An 18,562-nucleotide genomic window follows, 5' to 3' on the forward strand; every position below is an offset into this window, starting at 1 on the left:
AAAGTAAGAAATTACAGGTAAGTAATTATGATTTCTTAGAAAAGGATGCTAATTGTGAAACTTGAATGGCAATCCACTCTAAAGGGAACAAATGGCTGGAACTTGCCACAGAGTTGGGACAGTTTCTCTGTAGACAACTGAGATGTACTTTGTGACCTTAAACAAGTGCTGTAGCTTTTCCTGTGCCTCCAGATGGGGCACATAAACAATTCACCACAAGACAAGATAGAATATGACTGTACAGGTTGCCTCAGCTCCTCCTGCATATTCTTTCACCCACAGGAAGTATATTGTAGCTTATTCCTGTTTACTGGGAGTGAGGGATAATCCTCATATTTACATGTTCTAGAAAGTGCATGCAGATAAAGGAGCACCATGGCAAGAGAATACTGTCATAAAATCCATTGGACATCCCCAATCTGGCTGATTTCTTTGTTCTCATCTCCTTGGTCTCCATGTCTGCAATGATGTTTACCAACCTGGAAGGTTCCTTAGGGCACCTTTTCTCATTACAAGCAGGCTTTGAGGTTCCTGGCAGAACCCTGCCTGTCAGTGCAAACACTATTACAGAAGGGAAAGCAGAATTTACTTTGGGCCAGATCAATGTGGCAGCAGAGTTTTCTACTACCTGTAGTATTCTGAGGTAATATTTTGCAGAGTATCAACAGCTGCTCCAATACTGGACAGCCTTTATTATATTACCATAGAATTCTAGACTTGCTGAAAAATATACATTATGGGCAGAAAATGCTGCTGGGTTGTTTTGTCCTAAGCTCTCATCCCTTTAAATTTTTTTTTGTGTACTGTGGATTGTCCAGAAAATGTCTGAAAAGTCATGGTTATAGAAATACTGTAGAAACCGAAAGATAAATGAGAGATAGGAATTGCAGGAAAGACTGAATTCACAATTCGCTCCAGCCAAATGTCAAAGTAAAAATAAGCAACAAGCAGGGAAAGCACAAACAGAAAAGCTGTGAATTCAAAATTTGAAGTGTGGAAACCCTGGAAAGTGTAATGAAATGTTTTTTGACTTTTCATTCTGGGAGACTAATTTTAATTCCTGTTCTTGCTGCTTTCCCATTTCTCAGCAGCTCCAGCAACCTTTATGACTACCCGTGAATTGAGTAAGCTGGGATTTCATATCAAATATGGACTGGAATAGGTCAAGTGCCTAATTCACAAAATAAGTGTGATTTTTGAGCTGCCAGGGTGTGTTCTGTACTAGGAGGGGTTTGTGGGAGCTTATTTCACCCACATTGAGAGTGGATTGAGCTTCAGAGGACAGTGGTGGAGAGAGGATTCCAAACAGGGTTAGAGCAGAGCTCTTCAGTGAGCTGTGCTGAGATGGGGCTGCCGGCATCCAGCGCCGCTCTGGATCCTCTTGAGATGAGCAGAGCACTTGTAGCAGAATCAAACATTTATCACATACACCAGTTTTCTGTTAAGTGAAAGTGCTGACATGGCACTGACAAAGTCATGACCCACCTGCCAGATATGCACAGGGTGGAGGAATCTCCCTTTTTTTCCAGTACTGAGCCAGGGCAGGGAAAAGCTGGGTTCAATTCCTGGGCCACTGGCTTTTTGCATGAGGCAGCGTGGAAGATTTAATCTCACTGCACCTCAAGTGCCTATCTATGAAACAGGGATAATAGTGCATCCTGGGCTCCCAGCAGGAGGTGAGGATAATTAATTAACTTCACACAAACATAGAGATGGTAGGAATAATAAGGATGGCGTGCTGTCTTAGGTAAAGACAGAGCTACACAGAAATTAAACCTCAAATTCACCTTGCATTAGTGTGAGTTATTCCAGATTTGCACTTCTGTTGATAAGAGCAGAAGTTTGCCTTGGGTATTGTTTTGACATGTTCATTTGGCAAACGGCATCAGAATAAATTTTGTTTCATTGTTTGGGTTTTAGCTAGAGAGTTTCCGCATGCTTAGAGATGAAATAAGAAATTAGAAAAATTGTAGAATCGTTTATGTTGGAAAAGGCCTTTAAAATCATTGAGTCCAAAAGGATTGCAGCGCAGGGCGCTCAGAACCTTGTGATCTCTTTCTCAGCTGATAAACGGCGGGGAAGACGTGTTGATATTCTACAACGACAGAGCTTCCTTCCCGGTGCTGCTGCAGATGATGTGCTCGGAGCGCGACCGAGCCGACGAGAGCGGGCCCCTGGCCTATCACATCACCCTGGTGGAACTGCTGGCCGCCTGCACCGAGGGCAAGAACGTGTACACAGAGATCAAGTGCAATTCACTGCTGCCCCTGGATGATATCGTGAGGGTAGTGACCCATGATGACTGCATTCCTGAGGTACGATTCACAGGGAACCAGACTTCGCTTTCTTAGGATCACAGACAATATTTTATTGCTTATAATGTGCTGACAAGTTGAATATTTGCACGGGAAATGGGCTGGAAATGGGTGGTGCTTCTGAAGGTGAGTAAGTGAGAAAGGATAGACAGTATTTATTCCACAGAAAATTCCATGTCCTTAATGCTCCATTTGTCAGCTTTTCAGACACTTTGTTTTGTTTTGGGTTTGTCCAGCCACTGGCAGGGTTTAATGCTCTCATGACTTCTGGCTGAAGCTGTGAAGACCCAGCTGAGTGTTGGGTAAAGCCAATGTTTTGTCGCTGCCTGAATTGCTTGGAAATGATGGATAAAATTCTGTCCATGCTGAAGTTAGTGGGAATTTGCTTGAAGTCTCATTTTATTAAACTCAATTGCAGTCCTGCAAATGTTTTTATCGACTGCATACGAAGGCACAATTCTGCATGTGCCATGCTAAAGTTGGACTGTGATATTATCTGGTGGAAAAATGGGGCTCAAAACAACAGAACTGGGGCCTGCAGGAGTTAAAACTCCCTCTGTGCCATAGAAATTGCCCTTGTGATCAAATTACCCTATTATTAAAAAGAAATATGTTTGCTTTGCCCAAAAGTTCCCCTTAACATTAATTTCAACAGATGGTAATGAGATAAAAAATCCCAAACAAATGAAACCCAAAGGTCTGATCTGAGCTTTTCTCTTCACAGCATTGAACATATGCAACTATCTCATCTCCCTTGACCGTGACAAGAAATTTTCAGTGCATTTGCATATGTTTATATTTAATCTATACATTTTGGGCACTGGATATCCATTTTTGTGCTGTGCACATGCAGATTTGTCATGCCAGAGAGGAGTGCAACTGCAGTCCTCATCCTAGGCCCTGTGCTGCCATTGCTGCAGTCCCAGTGCACCACAGCCTTTCTCTGTCATTTAGATCCCAAATGCAAGTGCTGCATTAGGATTGTGGAAATACAGGGACTTCGGTCTCAACCGTGCAAAAGACTTTTTATTTTATATTTGGCAAGCCTGTCACAAGACTTCAACCTACTCAGTCAATTGGCAGCTGCAGGGGTGTCCTGCATTTTGACAGCCTCTAGCTTTGGAGCCAGGCCTTGCTGGTCTTAATATCAGTTAAATACCAGAATCATTACTGGTTTGTTTTGTGGGGGTTTTGTCATTAGAGTAAGGATGTTTGCAAAACCTTTTCATTTTTCTTCCTGTGGTCTTTCAATAAACGCATTAAGGCATGTGTTGCCCTGCTTCTCCCTAAATGTTCAGAACCAAACATATGCATCATTATGGTTGTGAATGTTTGTTAGCATTGTTAGTAAAGGTTCATCTTTTATTGTTCAGTATTTTTGCAGATAGAAAACATTATGTTAATTGTTTTTACTGTTCCATTCTATAGTGATTGTGTTTTTGCTGTTCCTGCAGGTGAAAATTGCATATGTTAATTTTGTTAACCACTGTTATGTGGATACTGAAGTGGAAATGAAAGAAATCTATGCCAGTAACCATATCTGGAAACTTTTTGAGAACTTCCTTGTTGATATGGCAAGGGTAAGTTTCACCAGGTGTTAAATATTGCAGAATGGTCATGGGTGACAATTGAACTGGCAGTAATGGGGTTTTTTTGTGAAATTCTTTTATTTTGTTAACAATTTTTGTTCAAAGTTGACAATAGGATAGGTGTGATTGGTTTGTTGGTTTGTTTAACAAACAGTCATTTCTATGATCTTTATCATCATTTGACCTGCTAATTACTAGCAGCCTTCTCTTTCTAAAAGGGCATCTTGGAACCCGTGCCTTTCTCTTTTCTTACAGAGAAATAAATTGGGTGAGTGAACATGGTTGAGAGCCTGTGTATATCTTTTGGGAACGTGCATTACATGTCATTATGGTGGTGACTAAAAACCCCCCACATCTGTAATCTCTTCCTTTATTCTGCTGTTATAGTGAGGATCACGGATCAAGACCTTCTCTGGCTCGTGTTCCTTCTTTAGTCTCTATTTTATTTAGTCTTTTATTCTCCTGTCACTGCATTCTCATTGCCAATGTGGAAGGCAGGTGTGGAGCTGTGGTCCCTTAGAATACTAATTCAAATATAAATTACAGCTGCAAGATGACAGGGCACAGTCAGTACCACAGGCCTGCCATTCCTGTGGTCCTCAGTGAGCCTCATGGTGTCAGTACTTGTTGAATTAAATTTTAAGTTACAAGTTGAATTAAGCTTCCTTTCCCAGGGATTTTGAAGGCACAAGAGCAATCTTATGACTTCCACAGGGATTAAATGCAATAGTAGAGCAATGAGGGGAAGCTAGTGTGATGTAATGATTATAGCCTGCACGACACATCATTTTCTAGGAGGTTAATGCTTCTTGTAATTATAAATAATTACAATATTAATGACAAACAATGGTGTTGCTCGTTCTGCTCAAGAAGTAGAACCATGGGGTTTTGGGGTTTTTCCAGTCCATGGTCCATTACATTTTATAATTCTTAAGTTCTCACTCCTTGCATTCTTCATTTCATTGAAATGAAGAAAAAAAAGGTAAAGAATCTCAGTTTGGTCCAGCAGACATTGACCCCAGAGTAACAGTGTGCCACAAAATAATTCCTGTGAGACCTATTGGGAGAAAATATCATGAATTTTAGCTAAAAGAAGAAGGAATGCAGAGACTTGGGCTGTACAATAGGTGCTGGGACATGTTCATTTCTCTGTGAAATAGAAACCTTATACATGGTTGAGGGGGAGGTTATTGTTGTTGTGGTGGGGTTTTTTTTGTTGTTGTTTCTGTTTTGGGGGGTTTTGTTTGTTTGTTTTCTTTAACCTCTTTATTTTTCCCTAGGAGCAGGTTAAGGCAGGGATGTTTGTGCTCTCTTTTATTGGTGGTAGCCATTCTCAGCAGTAATTAGTCCTCTTCAAACCCTGTTTTCTTGCTGTTTTGTCTCTGTGGTTGTGTTACACAGTGAGAGCCCTCCTGGACAAAACAACCTGGGTTGAAAATTAGGATGAGAAACATCCTTGGAGGAGCATTCTGACTTTTAACCTTACTGGTTTTACCTCAAGAAGTATTTCCTTCTATTTAATTCCCTTTCTGGGTTGCCCTTTCCTGACATGCCCTGACCCTGACTTTCCAAACAGACTATCTCTCCTCCCTAGCCCTTGAACGTGGCCAATTTTCTGTGCCCCTGGGCTAGAAGCAGACAAGTAGAAAGAGGGCTCTGTCCAGGTTTCCTTTCATGAACCTGGAGACAAACTGCACTGTGCTAAATGCTGGAGGCTTGTCCTGATGCTGGTGACCATCGAGCTTGTTTTCACACCCCTCTCTCCTAAGGCAAATTAGACTCCAGGTTTTCAGAGGTGAAGAGAGAAAATGCTGCATTTTGTGTGCAGGTGCTGTTGGCAAAATGCAGCTTTATTCTGCTCTCCTGCAAGCGTGTCAGAAGTGCTCTGGTCTATCCTGCTCTCCAGCCATAGATAGCTGTGTTTTCCAGGTTATGGAGTGTATTTGTTCAGATTTGGTGCTCTGGGGCCTCAACAGAGCCCGTGTGTTATAAATACATCAGCATTCTGTAGCTATCAGGACAGTTAGAATGCTGTCAGGCTCATGAAAGATGTTACAATAGCTTTCAAAGCATTTAGAAAAAGAGCCCTTTGATCCTCTGTGTTCCAGTGAGCTAAAAGGGATGCTTTTGCATGGGGGAAGGGGAAACACTTTTCTTTTAGCTTCTACAAATGCCTGTCAGTGGGTGAGTTTGTGCGCTTTGAGTCTGTTATTGGAGAGCACCAAGGTGAAAGACGGAGAGTGTTATCCTCAGGTTGGGTTCCTTCTGTTACAGATATATATTAAAAGAAAAAACAGCCTGATTTTTTTATCTGTTTCTGGATTGAGGAAGGAAATATTTTGTCCCCAGTTGTCATTTTCCTTTCAACAACGTGCTACATTGCAAAGCAGGCATGAGGCGGATCCGTGGATAAACTGGGTGTGCCAAAAGCTGTCGGGCTTTCAAAGACACCCTGCTTCTACAGCTTCTGCCAACCTACTTTCTGCTGGGTGTGACTTGCAGCCTTGTGCTGAGCAAAGTGGGTGCTGCTGAGGGAAAGGCTTCCCTTTCCTGCGTGTGGCCCAGCCCGTGTAAGTCAGCAGCTGTAGTCTGAGCAGGATTAAAAATAAGAGCCGGGGATCTGACAGCTGTAAAGTCATCCTGGCTTTCTCTGCAGAATTTTTTAAGTATTATTCATGTGAGTTTTGGTCCCAAAGCCTCTTAAGGGGTTTTTAAACACTGCTTTCTCAATCCTCATCTCCATTTCATGCATTTCATTTTTTTTCTTCTTCCACGGAGGAAGATCTTTCAGTCCCCAAAGGGCAGAGGGATAAGAACAAATGAGAGGATTTCCAAATTCCTTCTGTGCTGGGAATTTTTCAGACCAGTGCTGGAGCAGAGTGGCATTCCCACATATGGCTCTGCTTTTCAGACAGCTGAAGGGGAAAGCTTAAAAGTGTTCTGAAATTTAGTTTTGGTGATTTCTGCATTTGCTGTGCTAGCACTGCACGTGTCCCTGTCTTCCTATTGGGATTGCAAGTGCTGAGCTCAGAGCTACTGGTTCCAGCCAAAACTGGCATGCAGATTAATTAAAGGCAAAAGAACTTTCAGAGATTTTTAGTTCTATGATCTCTTAAAAATAATTAAACAAGTTTTGATTATTAACTGAATCATTTACCTTCATGCAGACTGGGGGTGGTGGTGGTGTCACACTTTTCACAAAACAGAAGGGCTGATGAGTTTGCTGTTTCATTTTAGCCACTGTTGCTTCTCCCTCCAAAATCTTTCCTGGGGTGATAAAAAGTGCACTCTGTGGAGGCATGACTGATTTATCTGACACATTTTAGATAAGCAGACAAACAAACTCCTCAAGATGCCTCATTTGTCTAAGTCTGAAGTTATCTTTGGTTATTCCTCTGCCTACTACATGACAATGCTTGTGTGCTAGAGCCAAGGTGCTTCTGTGTTCCCCTGAGCTCTATCATACCCTCAACACAGGTGCTTTTGGATGTCATGTCAGTAAACTTCCTTAAAACATTCCGGGTGAAATTGCTGTCTTGTAGTGACAGTGGCAGTGTGTAATTAGAGAGAATCTACCCTGTGTGAGATTCAGGTGCTGTGGATTATCTCTCTGCTTCTGTCACCAACTTTTCCCTGTGACCTTAAGCAATTCAATCAGCTTCTCTGGACTCCCCATCCCTGAAGAGATGTAATGGTAAGTGTGTGCCACTCAGGTTTGGGGTTATGTGTTAAATGTACAGATGGCAGTGAAAAGGCTGGAATTTTTGTATGCAAAATAAATTCTGCTTTTACATAGATTCCATAGAACATTGCAGTCGTCTCTGGTTTGCGTAGGTGAAAGAGAAAACAACTCTGCCTTCATTTCTTGTTAAACATGACTACAACTGCTTATTTAAAGGCTGTTGAAGAGGTAGTATGACAACTGTCTGTACTACTTATTTGTCCAGTCTTCCCTTTCTCACTGTTTTTGGCTCTCTGTAGACTCCTTTCAGTACTGTGTACACTGACACATGCAAAGTCAACATGGCTCCGTTTAGATGTTCACAAGTGTCAAAGACAAATAAAGGAAATACTGAAGGATGTAATCCACACCAGCAATTTTTCCCTTTCTTTAAGTGTGACATCTTTATGAAGCAACAAACTTTAAGTGTCGTACCAAAGGGAGTCTTCAAGAACCTTTTGTACAAATCTTCCCACTTCCTCCCACCATTTAATCATCCTTCTGTGCTCCAGAGCTGTCCTGGTATCATCCATTCCCTTCTTTCATTATTTTAGCTTGGCTTCTGTATTTTCCCCATGTGGCTTCCCAAAGAAATGCTGCCTCTCTTCCAGTACCATCCTACAGCCTGTTGGTATTGAATGTCTGTTTCCCTTCTTTCCCTCTAAAAACATTTTTCCTGCAAATGAGCTTCACCTTTGCCACCCAGCTGTGGTGATTAATTGTTGAGAGAAGCTAAATGTTGTATGAAATCTTTCTAACCTCAGTTGTTTATGTCTCATCTGTCTCTGAAGCATCTTCCAACCAGCCCTGCAATGGGAGGAAAGGTCCATTTTCTTCTTGAATCTGTCTAAATGTGTAAGTGGCATGCAGTGTGCTGATTTAGGGGGATCTTTGCTTCATGGTGTGGGAAAGAAGAGGCAGGCAGCCAGAAAGAACTAGTTCAGAAGAGAAAGGTGGACCTCCAAGAAGAAAGAAAAGCTACAACAAATCCAGCTTCAACTCTAACATAGTTCTCTCTGATAGACACTATACAAAAATCTTTTGTTTTTACTTTAAGAAGAAATATCAGATGTGTTGTAATAAATCCAAAATAAAGAAGCTTGCTTATTGGGGAGAACTAAATCTCATTGTTTCCTCCTCCTTCCCTGCAGGTTTGTAACACAACCACAGATCGTAAACATGCAGACACGTCTCTGGAGAAATATGTCACTGAGCCTGTCATGAGCATTGTGAGTGGCTTCTTCAATTCACCATTTTCAGACAACAGCACCAGCCTCCAGGTAAGGAGAAGAGACACAGACAAATAAGTTATTCAGATCGTTAACGAGATACCTTCTGCTACCTGCATAGGAATGCTGTCTCTTTTCATCTTCCTTTTATTTCTCTGTCCCCTCTAATGGCACTGACGACCAGCTTAATCCCTCTTTAAAACACTTAATTCTTCATTTCAATCATTTACATTTCGAACTAGTAGACAGCTCAATGTGGTCAGAGTTACTTCTGGCTCTTGTGAATTCACTGGAGGGGGTTTCCTTGCAGAAAAATCTTTGTGTGAGGGAGATGCTGTATCCTGTGACAGAAGGGACACATGCCTGAGAACAGGAAAAGCTCCTCTGTCCTTCTGGTGTGTACTGTGTTTGCTTGATATCAGTGGCAATCTGAGGAAAAATTGCATGATTTGGATTTTTAGAGGCGCAGCATTGATTTCTGCTCCTGCCAGACCTAAAGATCAAAGAGAATTTAATAGAGCTGTAACTTGAGTCTACGAGTTAAAACCCCCTTGGTTTAGGTTGTGTCAAAACCTTGGGCAGCTGTGAGGAGATCCTTAAGAGTAAAATTCCGTGTTTGTTTTTGTTTTCAGACACACCAGCCTGTTTTTATTCAGCTGCTACAGTCTGCTTTTAGAATTTACAACTGTACCTGGCCAAACCCAACACAGAAAGCCTCAGTGGAGTCCTGTATCAAGACTTTGGCTGAAGTGGGTAGGTGCCAGGTTTTACTTTGATTATTGCTCTTCGTGTTTAAAGGTCAGACTTGAAGCTTGACAGTTTTTAATTTGACTCTACCATCCTGAAATTGTGTCAGTCGTGATCTCAGAAATCCCACTTTCTGAGGCTAAATTCTTCCTTATTTTATAACCCATTCAAACCTGCCCCATCAAATAGGGTTGTTAGGGTGGAACTGGTAGGGCAGAGGGATGAGCTTGCTAAGTGAGCCATGACTGAGCTTTCAGCCATCAATTTTAATTTGATGGTTGAAATTCTTGATGATTTTAACTTTTAAATTCAAGCAAGTTATGATATTAAATCAAAACTTAAGCAAAAGAGTCCCTTTTCAAATATCTTTTTTTAAAACTTCTTATCATACATTAAAAAATATTCTTTACCAGAACATTGCTAAGACTGGCAAAATTTTATTAAGTTAAATTTCTGTAAATATGATTTTAAAGTCTTCGGCCATGACAGAATAAAGGATTATTCAATGTAGTTTCCAAAATCAGTGGTGCTGGTTGCTTGTAGAATAGGATTCTGCTCAGTGTGAATGAATGCTGACTAGAGGCAGAGATACATAGAAATTGGCTAAATTCTGTTGTTGATACATTTATTAAAAAGTATTACTAAATAATGGTAAAACAATATGAGAGGGTCCCAGAGCCATCTGCAGCACTGTAATAATCAACTCTAAATTTAGATTTTTGGAATAGCGTTCCAGAAGTATCATTGAACATTTTAGCCAAAACATCTCATTAACTTTCTGTGTGAATGTGAATAGGCAGTCACCTAAAAATTTAGCAACCTTCAATTGTTTTATTTGTAGTGCAAATGATTTAATTATAGATCCATCTGGCAAAGGAACTTTGGAGGTTGAAGACATTTTATTTCCTTTATTCTATAGCTACTACAGTCTCACATAAAGCTCCATCTCTACAAATTCTTGTTTTGTGTGTTTAACACTTCTGTCCTTGCTCTTCTCTGGCATTTCTGGAAACAGTCATCAATAAAATACTTCCTTTGGGAGTCTGGGGAAAGGGGGAGAAGCTGGGCGTGTGAGAGTAGATTTGAGACCAGCCATGCCCTCTGTGTGCTTGTAGACAGCTCAATGTCTTCATTTCTGTAGAGCTGCATTTAAAATCAGATTCTAGCTCAGAGAGGCTGTTGTGTTATCTCATCAAGATGAGGCTGTTTGGAGACATCTGAGTGTGGGTTTATTTTCCATTTGGCTACGTGCCCACAGCACACAGCTGATTCTAGCATGAAAAATTCCCAGCAATTTCCAGCAATCCAGAGCTCCACTGATTGCTGGATGAGTCAGGCCAGGCTCTCGCTGGGCTTTCTCTTCTCCCAAGGAACATGTGCTAGGACAAGAAGAAAAGGCCTCAGGTTGCACCAGAGGAGGTTTAGGTTGGGTGTTAGGAAAGATTTCTTCACGGAAAGGGTTGTTAAGCACTGGAACAGGCTGCCCTGGAAAGTGGTTGAGTCATCATCCCTGGAGGTATTTAAAAGATGTGTAGATGTGGCACTTAGAGACTTGGTGTAGTGGTGGACGTGGCACTGTTATGTTACTGCTTGGACTCTATCTTGAAGGTCTCTTCCAACCTAAATTATTCCCTGATTCTGCCCTGTTGAGACAGCCAAGCTGAACCTGTCCCCACAGCAGCTTGAGAGGGAAACCACGAGTCACCCTAAGGGGATGGCAGATCCAGCTTCATGCCAGGTGTGCCAGCACATGAAAGGGCTGGTGGGCTTTGGTGGGCAGTCTTCTGTGTGCCTCTTGTTTCTGGGGGCTCCAGGAACAGCTGATGTCTGGAGTTTGCTTCAGATATGTGATTTTATTCCCTATTTGTGGAATTCAATTTCCATCTCCTCTACAGTCCTTTCTTTCATCCTGTTTTCTTTTTTTCTGGAGATGGCTTGGAGTGTTTTGTTTTGTGTTTTGTTTTGTTTTGTTTTGTTTTGTTTTGTTTTGTTTTGTTTTGTCTTGAAGTAAGATCTTGTGCTGTCCTGTGGGTCCAGGCTTTTTCTTGTTTCTCTGGCTTCCCACCCCTGGGACCCCAGCCATGCCTTGGGCACTCTCAGGCGTGGCAGAGCGGAGCTGAGCTGCCAGTGAAGGGCATCATTCCGTGTCCTCCTCTGGGACTTCCCTGCAGCAGCAGCAGGAACTGCCAGGCTGGCAGCCTCAGAGCAGCTCCCTGAAGGCACACAGCTTCCCCATTGCTGATTTCCCTGCCCATATCATAACAATTGTTTGGGGATTCAGCACTTGCAGCAATATCCAGGATGGTAAAATTGTGTCAGACAATTGCCGCGTTTGTATTGAGTGTTTTATTTTGACAGTGCAGAAGGGAAGAGGTGAGGAGGATTTCCCCAAAAAGCAAGTTAGCTGGAGAAGAAGTAGAAGCAGAGTTTTTGACAAGCACTGCTGTGCAAAATTTGCCTGGCCAGTGGAGATTTTAACCGCGGGTGGTACTCGGTGCTTTTAGACACGGTGGCAAACATGTCTTGCCTGGGTTAATGGAGTAGGCCTGCTCTTCTCTATGGAAATTTTTGGAAAAGCTGCTCCAGCTGGGAATACCAGAGGCTTTTACAGACAAGGCCCTTCTGTGATTGCAGTGAGTGCCTGGTGCCTTTCTCTGTCGAGTGTTCCTTTGCCCAAAATGATGCTTCACTGTGAGAAGCCAGAGGCATCTTCCATAATACAAACACAGCAACCTTCTCGTGCCTCTTTTGCTGCCTGCATATTTGTACCTTTTTTTTCCCTCTACTGACTTGAGAATATGACAGCTTTAATGTCAGGGCCTTCGTGTTTCACAGCAAGGCTTTAAAAAACGTCTAAAAAGATTTTGCCTATATCAGAGATGGAGTATTGGATAGATTTACAGCAGGAACCAAAGACTTCTGATGGAAAATAAGGGTAGTATAGATCTGAAAGAACAAACATGATTTTTTTAAAAAATTATTTTTTGTTGATATGTCATTGCTCTGGATTTACAAATGAATCTCAGGGGAAGAAAGATCATACACAGATTTCCCAAGATATCAAAGATCCATATAATGACAGACCCACTTCAGAGCAAGTTTGGGTAACACACTCTGCTCAGTCCTTTCCTGGTTTGTTGCTGGCAGGTGGATCTCAAGAGCTTAAGATCATTACATGTGCTTTCTGATGAGCACTGTAAGAGTGTGCATTACTTTCCAGGTCTACAAAAGGATATCTTGCAGAAGCTTATTTCTTATAACCCTGGTACTTCAACTCCACTTTACCACCAGGGAAAAACTGCATAAGCTCTTCAAGCCTCCCTTGCTGCTTTGTCTCCAGGCACTTTCCTGCCTCCAGTTCAGCAGGAAGCATAGAGGCTTGCTCCCCTTCTTCAGCAGTCCCCTCTGTGGCTCCAGGAGGTTTGGAACACAGGTACCAATGTGCACCAGGTTACTATTGCTCAGGAAACATTCAGCTGCTTGGCATGAACAGAAACACCTGTGAAATTCCATATACCTATATAGATATATACATACATATATGTGTGTGTGTGATTTGTTCATGGATTTCTGAAGCAGGTTATCATACTGTTGAGAATGAACACATACATAGATCTTTTTGGCCTTTTTCCTTTTATTACATAGGACTGAGCTTTTGCTTGAAAATATAGTCCAAAAAATGAATAATCAAAACAGCTCCCATCTCCCTAGTAAAATAGCAACAAATGAAAAATATTTAAAAGGTCTCCAGACCTTTGTGAAAACTGAGGAGATAAGACATCCAAATATTTAATTTATTTCAAATGAATTCATTATCAAAGGACTTTCAGTTCATGCATTTTATGATCTTTGCAAGGTTGAGAAGGGTAGAGGCCAGTCTCAAAGTCTGCATTTTAAACCAGCTACTGTCTTTCTCTAAAGATTGGGGAATATCACCTGTCCTCACAACCAAAGATTGCATATCTTAAATTACACATCCTAAATGGTATTGAAGCAGGGTCTTTCCCGACCAGTCCTTCAGGACACATGCAAAGAACTGTCTTTGCATCTTAATTAAGGCAGCAATTCTTGTATCTTCACCTCTGAGCATCACCTTTCTTTTCTGTAACAAGGGCAAATTCAGTTGTCTTACACCCTTGTCTCTGTAGTATCCATTAGTTTTCTCCCTTATGTTGTTAAAAATTGAATCTTTCCTCTGGTACCGTGTCTATCCCAAGGATGTGCTCTGTCTGTGCCTGTGCTGTGACCACCAATAATGAAATAATTGGAATTTCCCAGATGAGCAAACAGTGCCAGATAGGAACCTGCATTTTGTTACACTGTGTCTCTTGGCAGACCCTTTAAAATAAAAATCTGTTAGCAAGCCAAATTGCATTAGTCACTGTCAGATTATGTTCTAGGGTGTTATGCAGGAGAAGTGAAAGGAGAATTCTTGTTTCCATCCTACCGAATTTGAGGTGAGCCCTGCAAGATTGCTATTTCCTAGGTTCAAAGCTGGAACAGGTACAGAGGAAGCACTGCTGTGGTGGTCAGGGAAAAGGAGAACTGCGTTACAGGAAGGGAATTCAGAACCTCCATGCATTTTCCCTAGCAAAACACAGACCTGTGTTGTTGCTCTTTAAAAGTACTTAAGAAGATAAATAGTCGCAGAGACATTTAAGCTGAAGGACAGTGCTGACCCAAAACCAACTGGACATAAATTACACTAGGTTGTAAATAACCTAAATAAATTTAGATTGTAAATCAGAGGATTGGAACCAACTTTGGAAGGATGTCCTTGGTCAGTGGGTTGACAGAAAGTGGAGGGAGGAGGGATAGCAGATAAGCTGCCATCATTTTAAATGGGGCTCAATAAATTTTTCCAAATATATTAAAGAGCATAGGTTGTCTGTAACAGAGCAGATGGTTTGAAGGTGTAGTGAAGTCCTTTCTGGTTGAGTATTTATTCCCTAATTTGAAGTCACCAATACCTCCTTGTACAGAATCCAAAAAAAATCTCTCCTCTGGTTCTCCTTAACCATGCTTTTATGCCTTCTAAAGCCCTTTACTTTTCCCTGACAAATTACAAATAGGAAACATTAAACATAAAATCTAGGTCACATTTTGTTGCTTATTTGAAATTATTATGTGTATTTTAATGTCCATATAGTTTAATTTTCATATAACAATTTTTCAGTCCTAAAAATACATTTAATTCACTTCCCATTTGAATTTTAAAATCTTTTTTCCATTTTATAAAAAGCTAGACCTTTATTTTCAATTTTTAGTTCAAATAAAATAATTATCCTGTTGTTATTTTTTTGACAGCAAGAAGAATACATTTCAGATGAAGCACATATTTTATTCTATTTTAACTGTTTGTGTTTCCCTAATTGCAAGAAAAATTCAATGATGATCTTTTTACAGGCTGATAAATATTTTAGTGTAGATTTTCTGTTGGAAAAAAAAATCCAAGTGAAGGATACAAGATTGGCAGGTTTGCGTCTTGTCTACACAAAGCTTTTATTTCCCTTAAAAAGTCTTGCTGTTGCTAGCATTAGTGTCTCTCCATCCAAATGCATTTGTTAAGCAGTCAGTAAATGATTAAGGAGCTGGAGGGACTGATTTATGGAACAAAATTAATTGAACTAAATATGCATCACTCGGTTACGTGACAACTGGGAAGTGTGGGAGAAGATGATAGAGCTGTCTGCAGCTACCAGGGGGTGTAAACTGTGAGCAGAGCAAAGGATGCACAGCCAGGTACAGCTGGAGCTTTCTCCTGACCCAGACTGCCCATCACACTCCTCCTCGAGGGGCTCTTGGGGACCAAATGCCTGCGTGTCCCCCTGAAAACCCTCCCCAGGGATGCTTCGGGGTTAATGAGCTGTGAAATCACCACACACTGGTGTGTTCTGTACATACTGCAAAAGCCAGTGGAGTGAAATTTAAAATTAGGCAGCAGTAGGTGGAAATAGCAAGAGCAGTGAGGTTCCTTATAGAAAGATAGATTATTCTGAAGAATGGGCATCCAAGGAGAATTACAGGCAAGGGGCACTTCCTGGAAATCCTCAGGACTAAATTGGTCCTTAGACTCAGGCAGCAGCACAGTGAAAGGACAGTGCTTCGGGAGGTATTCCTGAAATAGGTCCAATTGCTGTGCTTCTGTGAAGAGAACTACATGCAGGTAATTTAATAAAATAACACCTAGGCCCATTTCAGCCTCTCTGGACTGTGCTTCTGGGGCTTTGCTGGCGCTTGCTCATCGAGACTGCCTTGATTTTTACCTGCTTGATTCTTGGCATTGATGGTGCCCTTTTCTTTTGACTCTTTGAGTACTATTTCATTGTTTAACCAGTCAGGGGAAGGAAAGCTGCTGATCACGGAATGCCCACAGAACCATCCTGCATGGGGCAGGGCATTTTGCTGTGACCTGGCTGAATTCATGGCACTGCGTTTCTGACCATTGCCATGGGTCGTGTTTGCTCGCTTCTCTTGGCTCATCTTGTCTCTCTTGCTGAGAGATAATTGGGAGCAGCAGATGGAGAGTCAGTAGTCTCAAAGATTTCCCAGAAATTCCATCTCCTGTGACACTGGCACAATGGTGTTGTGTATTCAGGATGTAATTAGCCCCGTGCACAGTGCCCCAGGTGGGAAATGGGCACTGTAAAAGCCTGGATGTGCCCTCCACTGCAGGGCAGAATTTACCTGGGCTGAAGGCATCACAGAATCACACAATATTTGAGCTGGAAGGGACCCACAAGGATTATTGAGTCCATCCTGGTAAGTATCCTGTTGGATACTTATGTACAGACAGCCACGTAGCTTTTTCTAAGTTCACCAATCAGATGAAAGACAGAATTTTACCCCCTCTTGGCTCCTTTGTCTACCAGCTCCAACCATACTTTGCAAGTTTGAGTGCTGTCCAAAAGTATTTCTAAGTGGAACAAAAATAAACATGCTTTTAAATATTTGATGTTGATACTTTAAGGGAGATTGACACATTTTGAAGAGGAAAGCAGCCTACAACACCTAAATTAAAAATAAATATTTATGTTCACATTTGTTCATCAGCTTTCCAAAATGTAAAAATATGTTTCATGTTGTTTTAAATAATGAAATGTGAAACAAATGAAAGATAAACTTTCTACAAGCTGAAAAGAAATAAGAAGACAAAGGCTTTGTTTATAGCTTAGACTTCAACAGTGCCCTTTGACAACCAATACAAATCTTAATTACAAATGGAATTATACATGTAAGAACTGCTCAAAACAAAGGAGTATTTTTTTTTCTCTCTGGTTTTCTTTGTGATAGTTTTAATTAGCTGCAACTCTTTGAACAATCATAGTCCTTGACTGCTCCTCAGACACTGATGGAAGTTGTTAACTTCAAATGGCATCTATAGGCCTGCAGAAGTCTGGGTTTCCTCTGAACAGTGTGCTCCCCATTGCTAAATTTATTCTTCGATATATCAGGATTCTGCAAACATTCCACTTAATTGAGAAGTGAGCATTGTCCAGTAGCATTGCAGTGATTGACATTAGGACACAATAAATTGGATTAATAGGCTGCAGCACCCTACCCACACTGGCAGAACTTTAATGAACTTCTCTAGTAAAGTAGGCAGCAACAGGGCAAATGTGTTTTGAAAAACAGCCCAGTTGAATTATATGGAAAAACAATCATTAGAAATAATGGCCAGCCATACATGGCATTTTCCACATGTAATCAGGAACCTGCCTTCAAAACAAATGGAGAGTGAAAAGGAAAAGTCAATTTGTGTCTTCCCAGCTTACCCTAATTGTTTTTTCAGTTCCCTGTGGCCAACCATTTAAAAGAAAGTGCCTATCAGGAACGGAATTAGAGAATTCTCTTCCATCCTAAAGGAACAGCCTGATCCGGGGGGAAGCCACAGTCCTGCATCAGGATCCAGCCTTGCAGTGGGAAGAGGGGAGGGTGCCCTGAACCTGTGGGATCCATTAAAGGGAAGAGAGTTCCCCTGACAGAACTCCCTCGCTGCAGTCTCTGAGGCTGGGAGGTGTCACAGGCAGATTTAGGTTTATAATAAAAGCTGCCATTGCCATCTAGTCCTGAGGGGAAGAGAAAGTTTGTGCCTGGGCTGTGTGACTCACTGTGCTTGGCAGCACTGCAGCCTTCATTCAGCAGGGCTGTGTGGTGCCTGTGCCTGCACGTCCTCCCGTGGGGCTGGAGGCACGGGCTGTTTGGGACAGAGGGCATCTGCTGGCTCCACAGGTTCAGGAATAAAGCTGCATATGGTTTAGAGCTGCGAGGGAGAGCTGGGATATTTCTGATGCCTTCCCCCACTGTGGAAAGCGTGTTAGTGTGGAATGGTGGGAAATGCCTCAGAGAAACATTGTGCAGAGTTACAATTTGGGCTAATGGTTTATTAAAATTCAGCTTGTTTCAATAAGGAAAAACAAAAAATTAGTTCTTATTGTTCATTATTACAAAAGGATTAGAACTGCTCAATTTTACTTTTAAGTTTTTATTAAACATAAGCTGTACCACAGAAATTAAGTGAAATGACATGGAATACAAAGCCTAATCACTGGAACGTGACCTGATCTTTCAGAGATATTGATCATAGAGTCATGCAATTGTTTGGGTTGAAAAGGACCTTAAACAGCATCCAGCTCCACCCTCTGCCATGGGCAGGGACACCTTCCCTATCCCAGGTTGCTCAGAGCCCTGTCCAGCCTGGCCTGGAACACTTCCAGGGATGGGGCAAACTCTTGCTTGTTAGTTGAGTTTCAGACCACTCGTGCTGAACCAGAGAACAATGTCACTCTGATCTCCAGTAGAATGGAGAGTAGCAGCTTACACAGATTTTACTGGGGGAGAGGGCACATACCTTCTAACATTCTCTTTCAAACTTCCTCTTCATACAACAGTTCAGGATGCAATAGTAGTTTAATAGAGGATGCCCTGTAAGTCTCTCCTCATTTTTTTTTATTCTCTCTT

General features: G+C 41.6%; 1 protein-coding gene across 3 annotated transcripts in view; it reads left to right on the top strand.

Moving 5' to 3' along the window:
- Window positions 1–18,562, top strand: part of ITPR2 (inositol 1,4,5-trisphosphate receptor type 2) — a 243,137-nt gene that overhangs the window by 107,907 nt on the left and 116,668 nt on the right. For all 3 annotated transcript variants that reach the window (XM_063395504.1, XM_063395502.1, XM_063395503.1), the window contains 4 exons: window positions 2,064–2,315; window positions 3,770–3,895; window positions 8,777–8,905; window positions 9,487–9,607. In XM_063395504.1, the coding sequence (XP_063251574.1) occupies window positions 2,064–2,315; window positions 3,770–3,895; window positions 8,777–8,905; window positions 9,487–9,607 (628 nt within the window). The remainder of the gene's footprint in view (window positions 1–2,063; window positions 2,316–3,769; window positions 3,896–8,776; window positions 8,906–9,486; window positions 9,608–18,562) is intronic.

Source organism: Prinia subflava, chromosome 4, assembly GCF_021018805.1.
Source record: "Prinia subflava isolate CZ2003 ecotype Zambia chromosome 4, Cam_Psub_1.2, whole genome shotgun sequence".
Classification (NCBI taxonomy): Eukaryota; Metazoa; Chordata; class Aves; order Passeriformes; family Cisticolidae; genus Prinia; species Prinia subflava.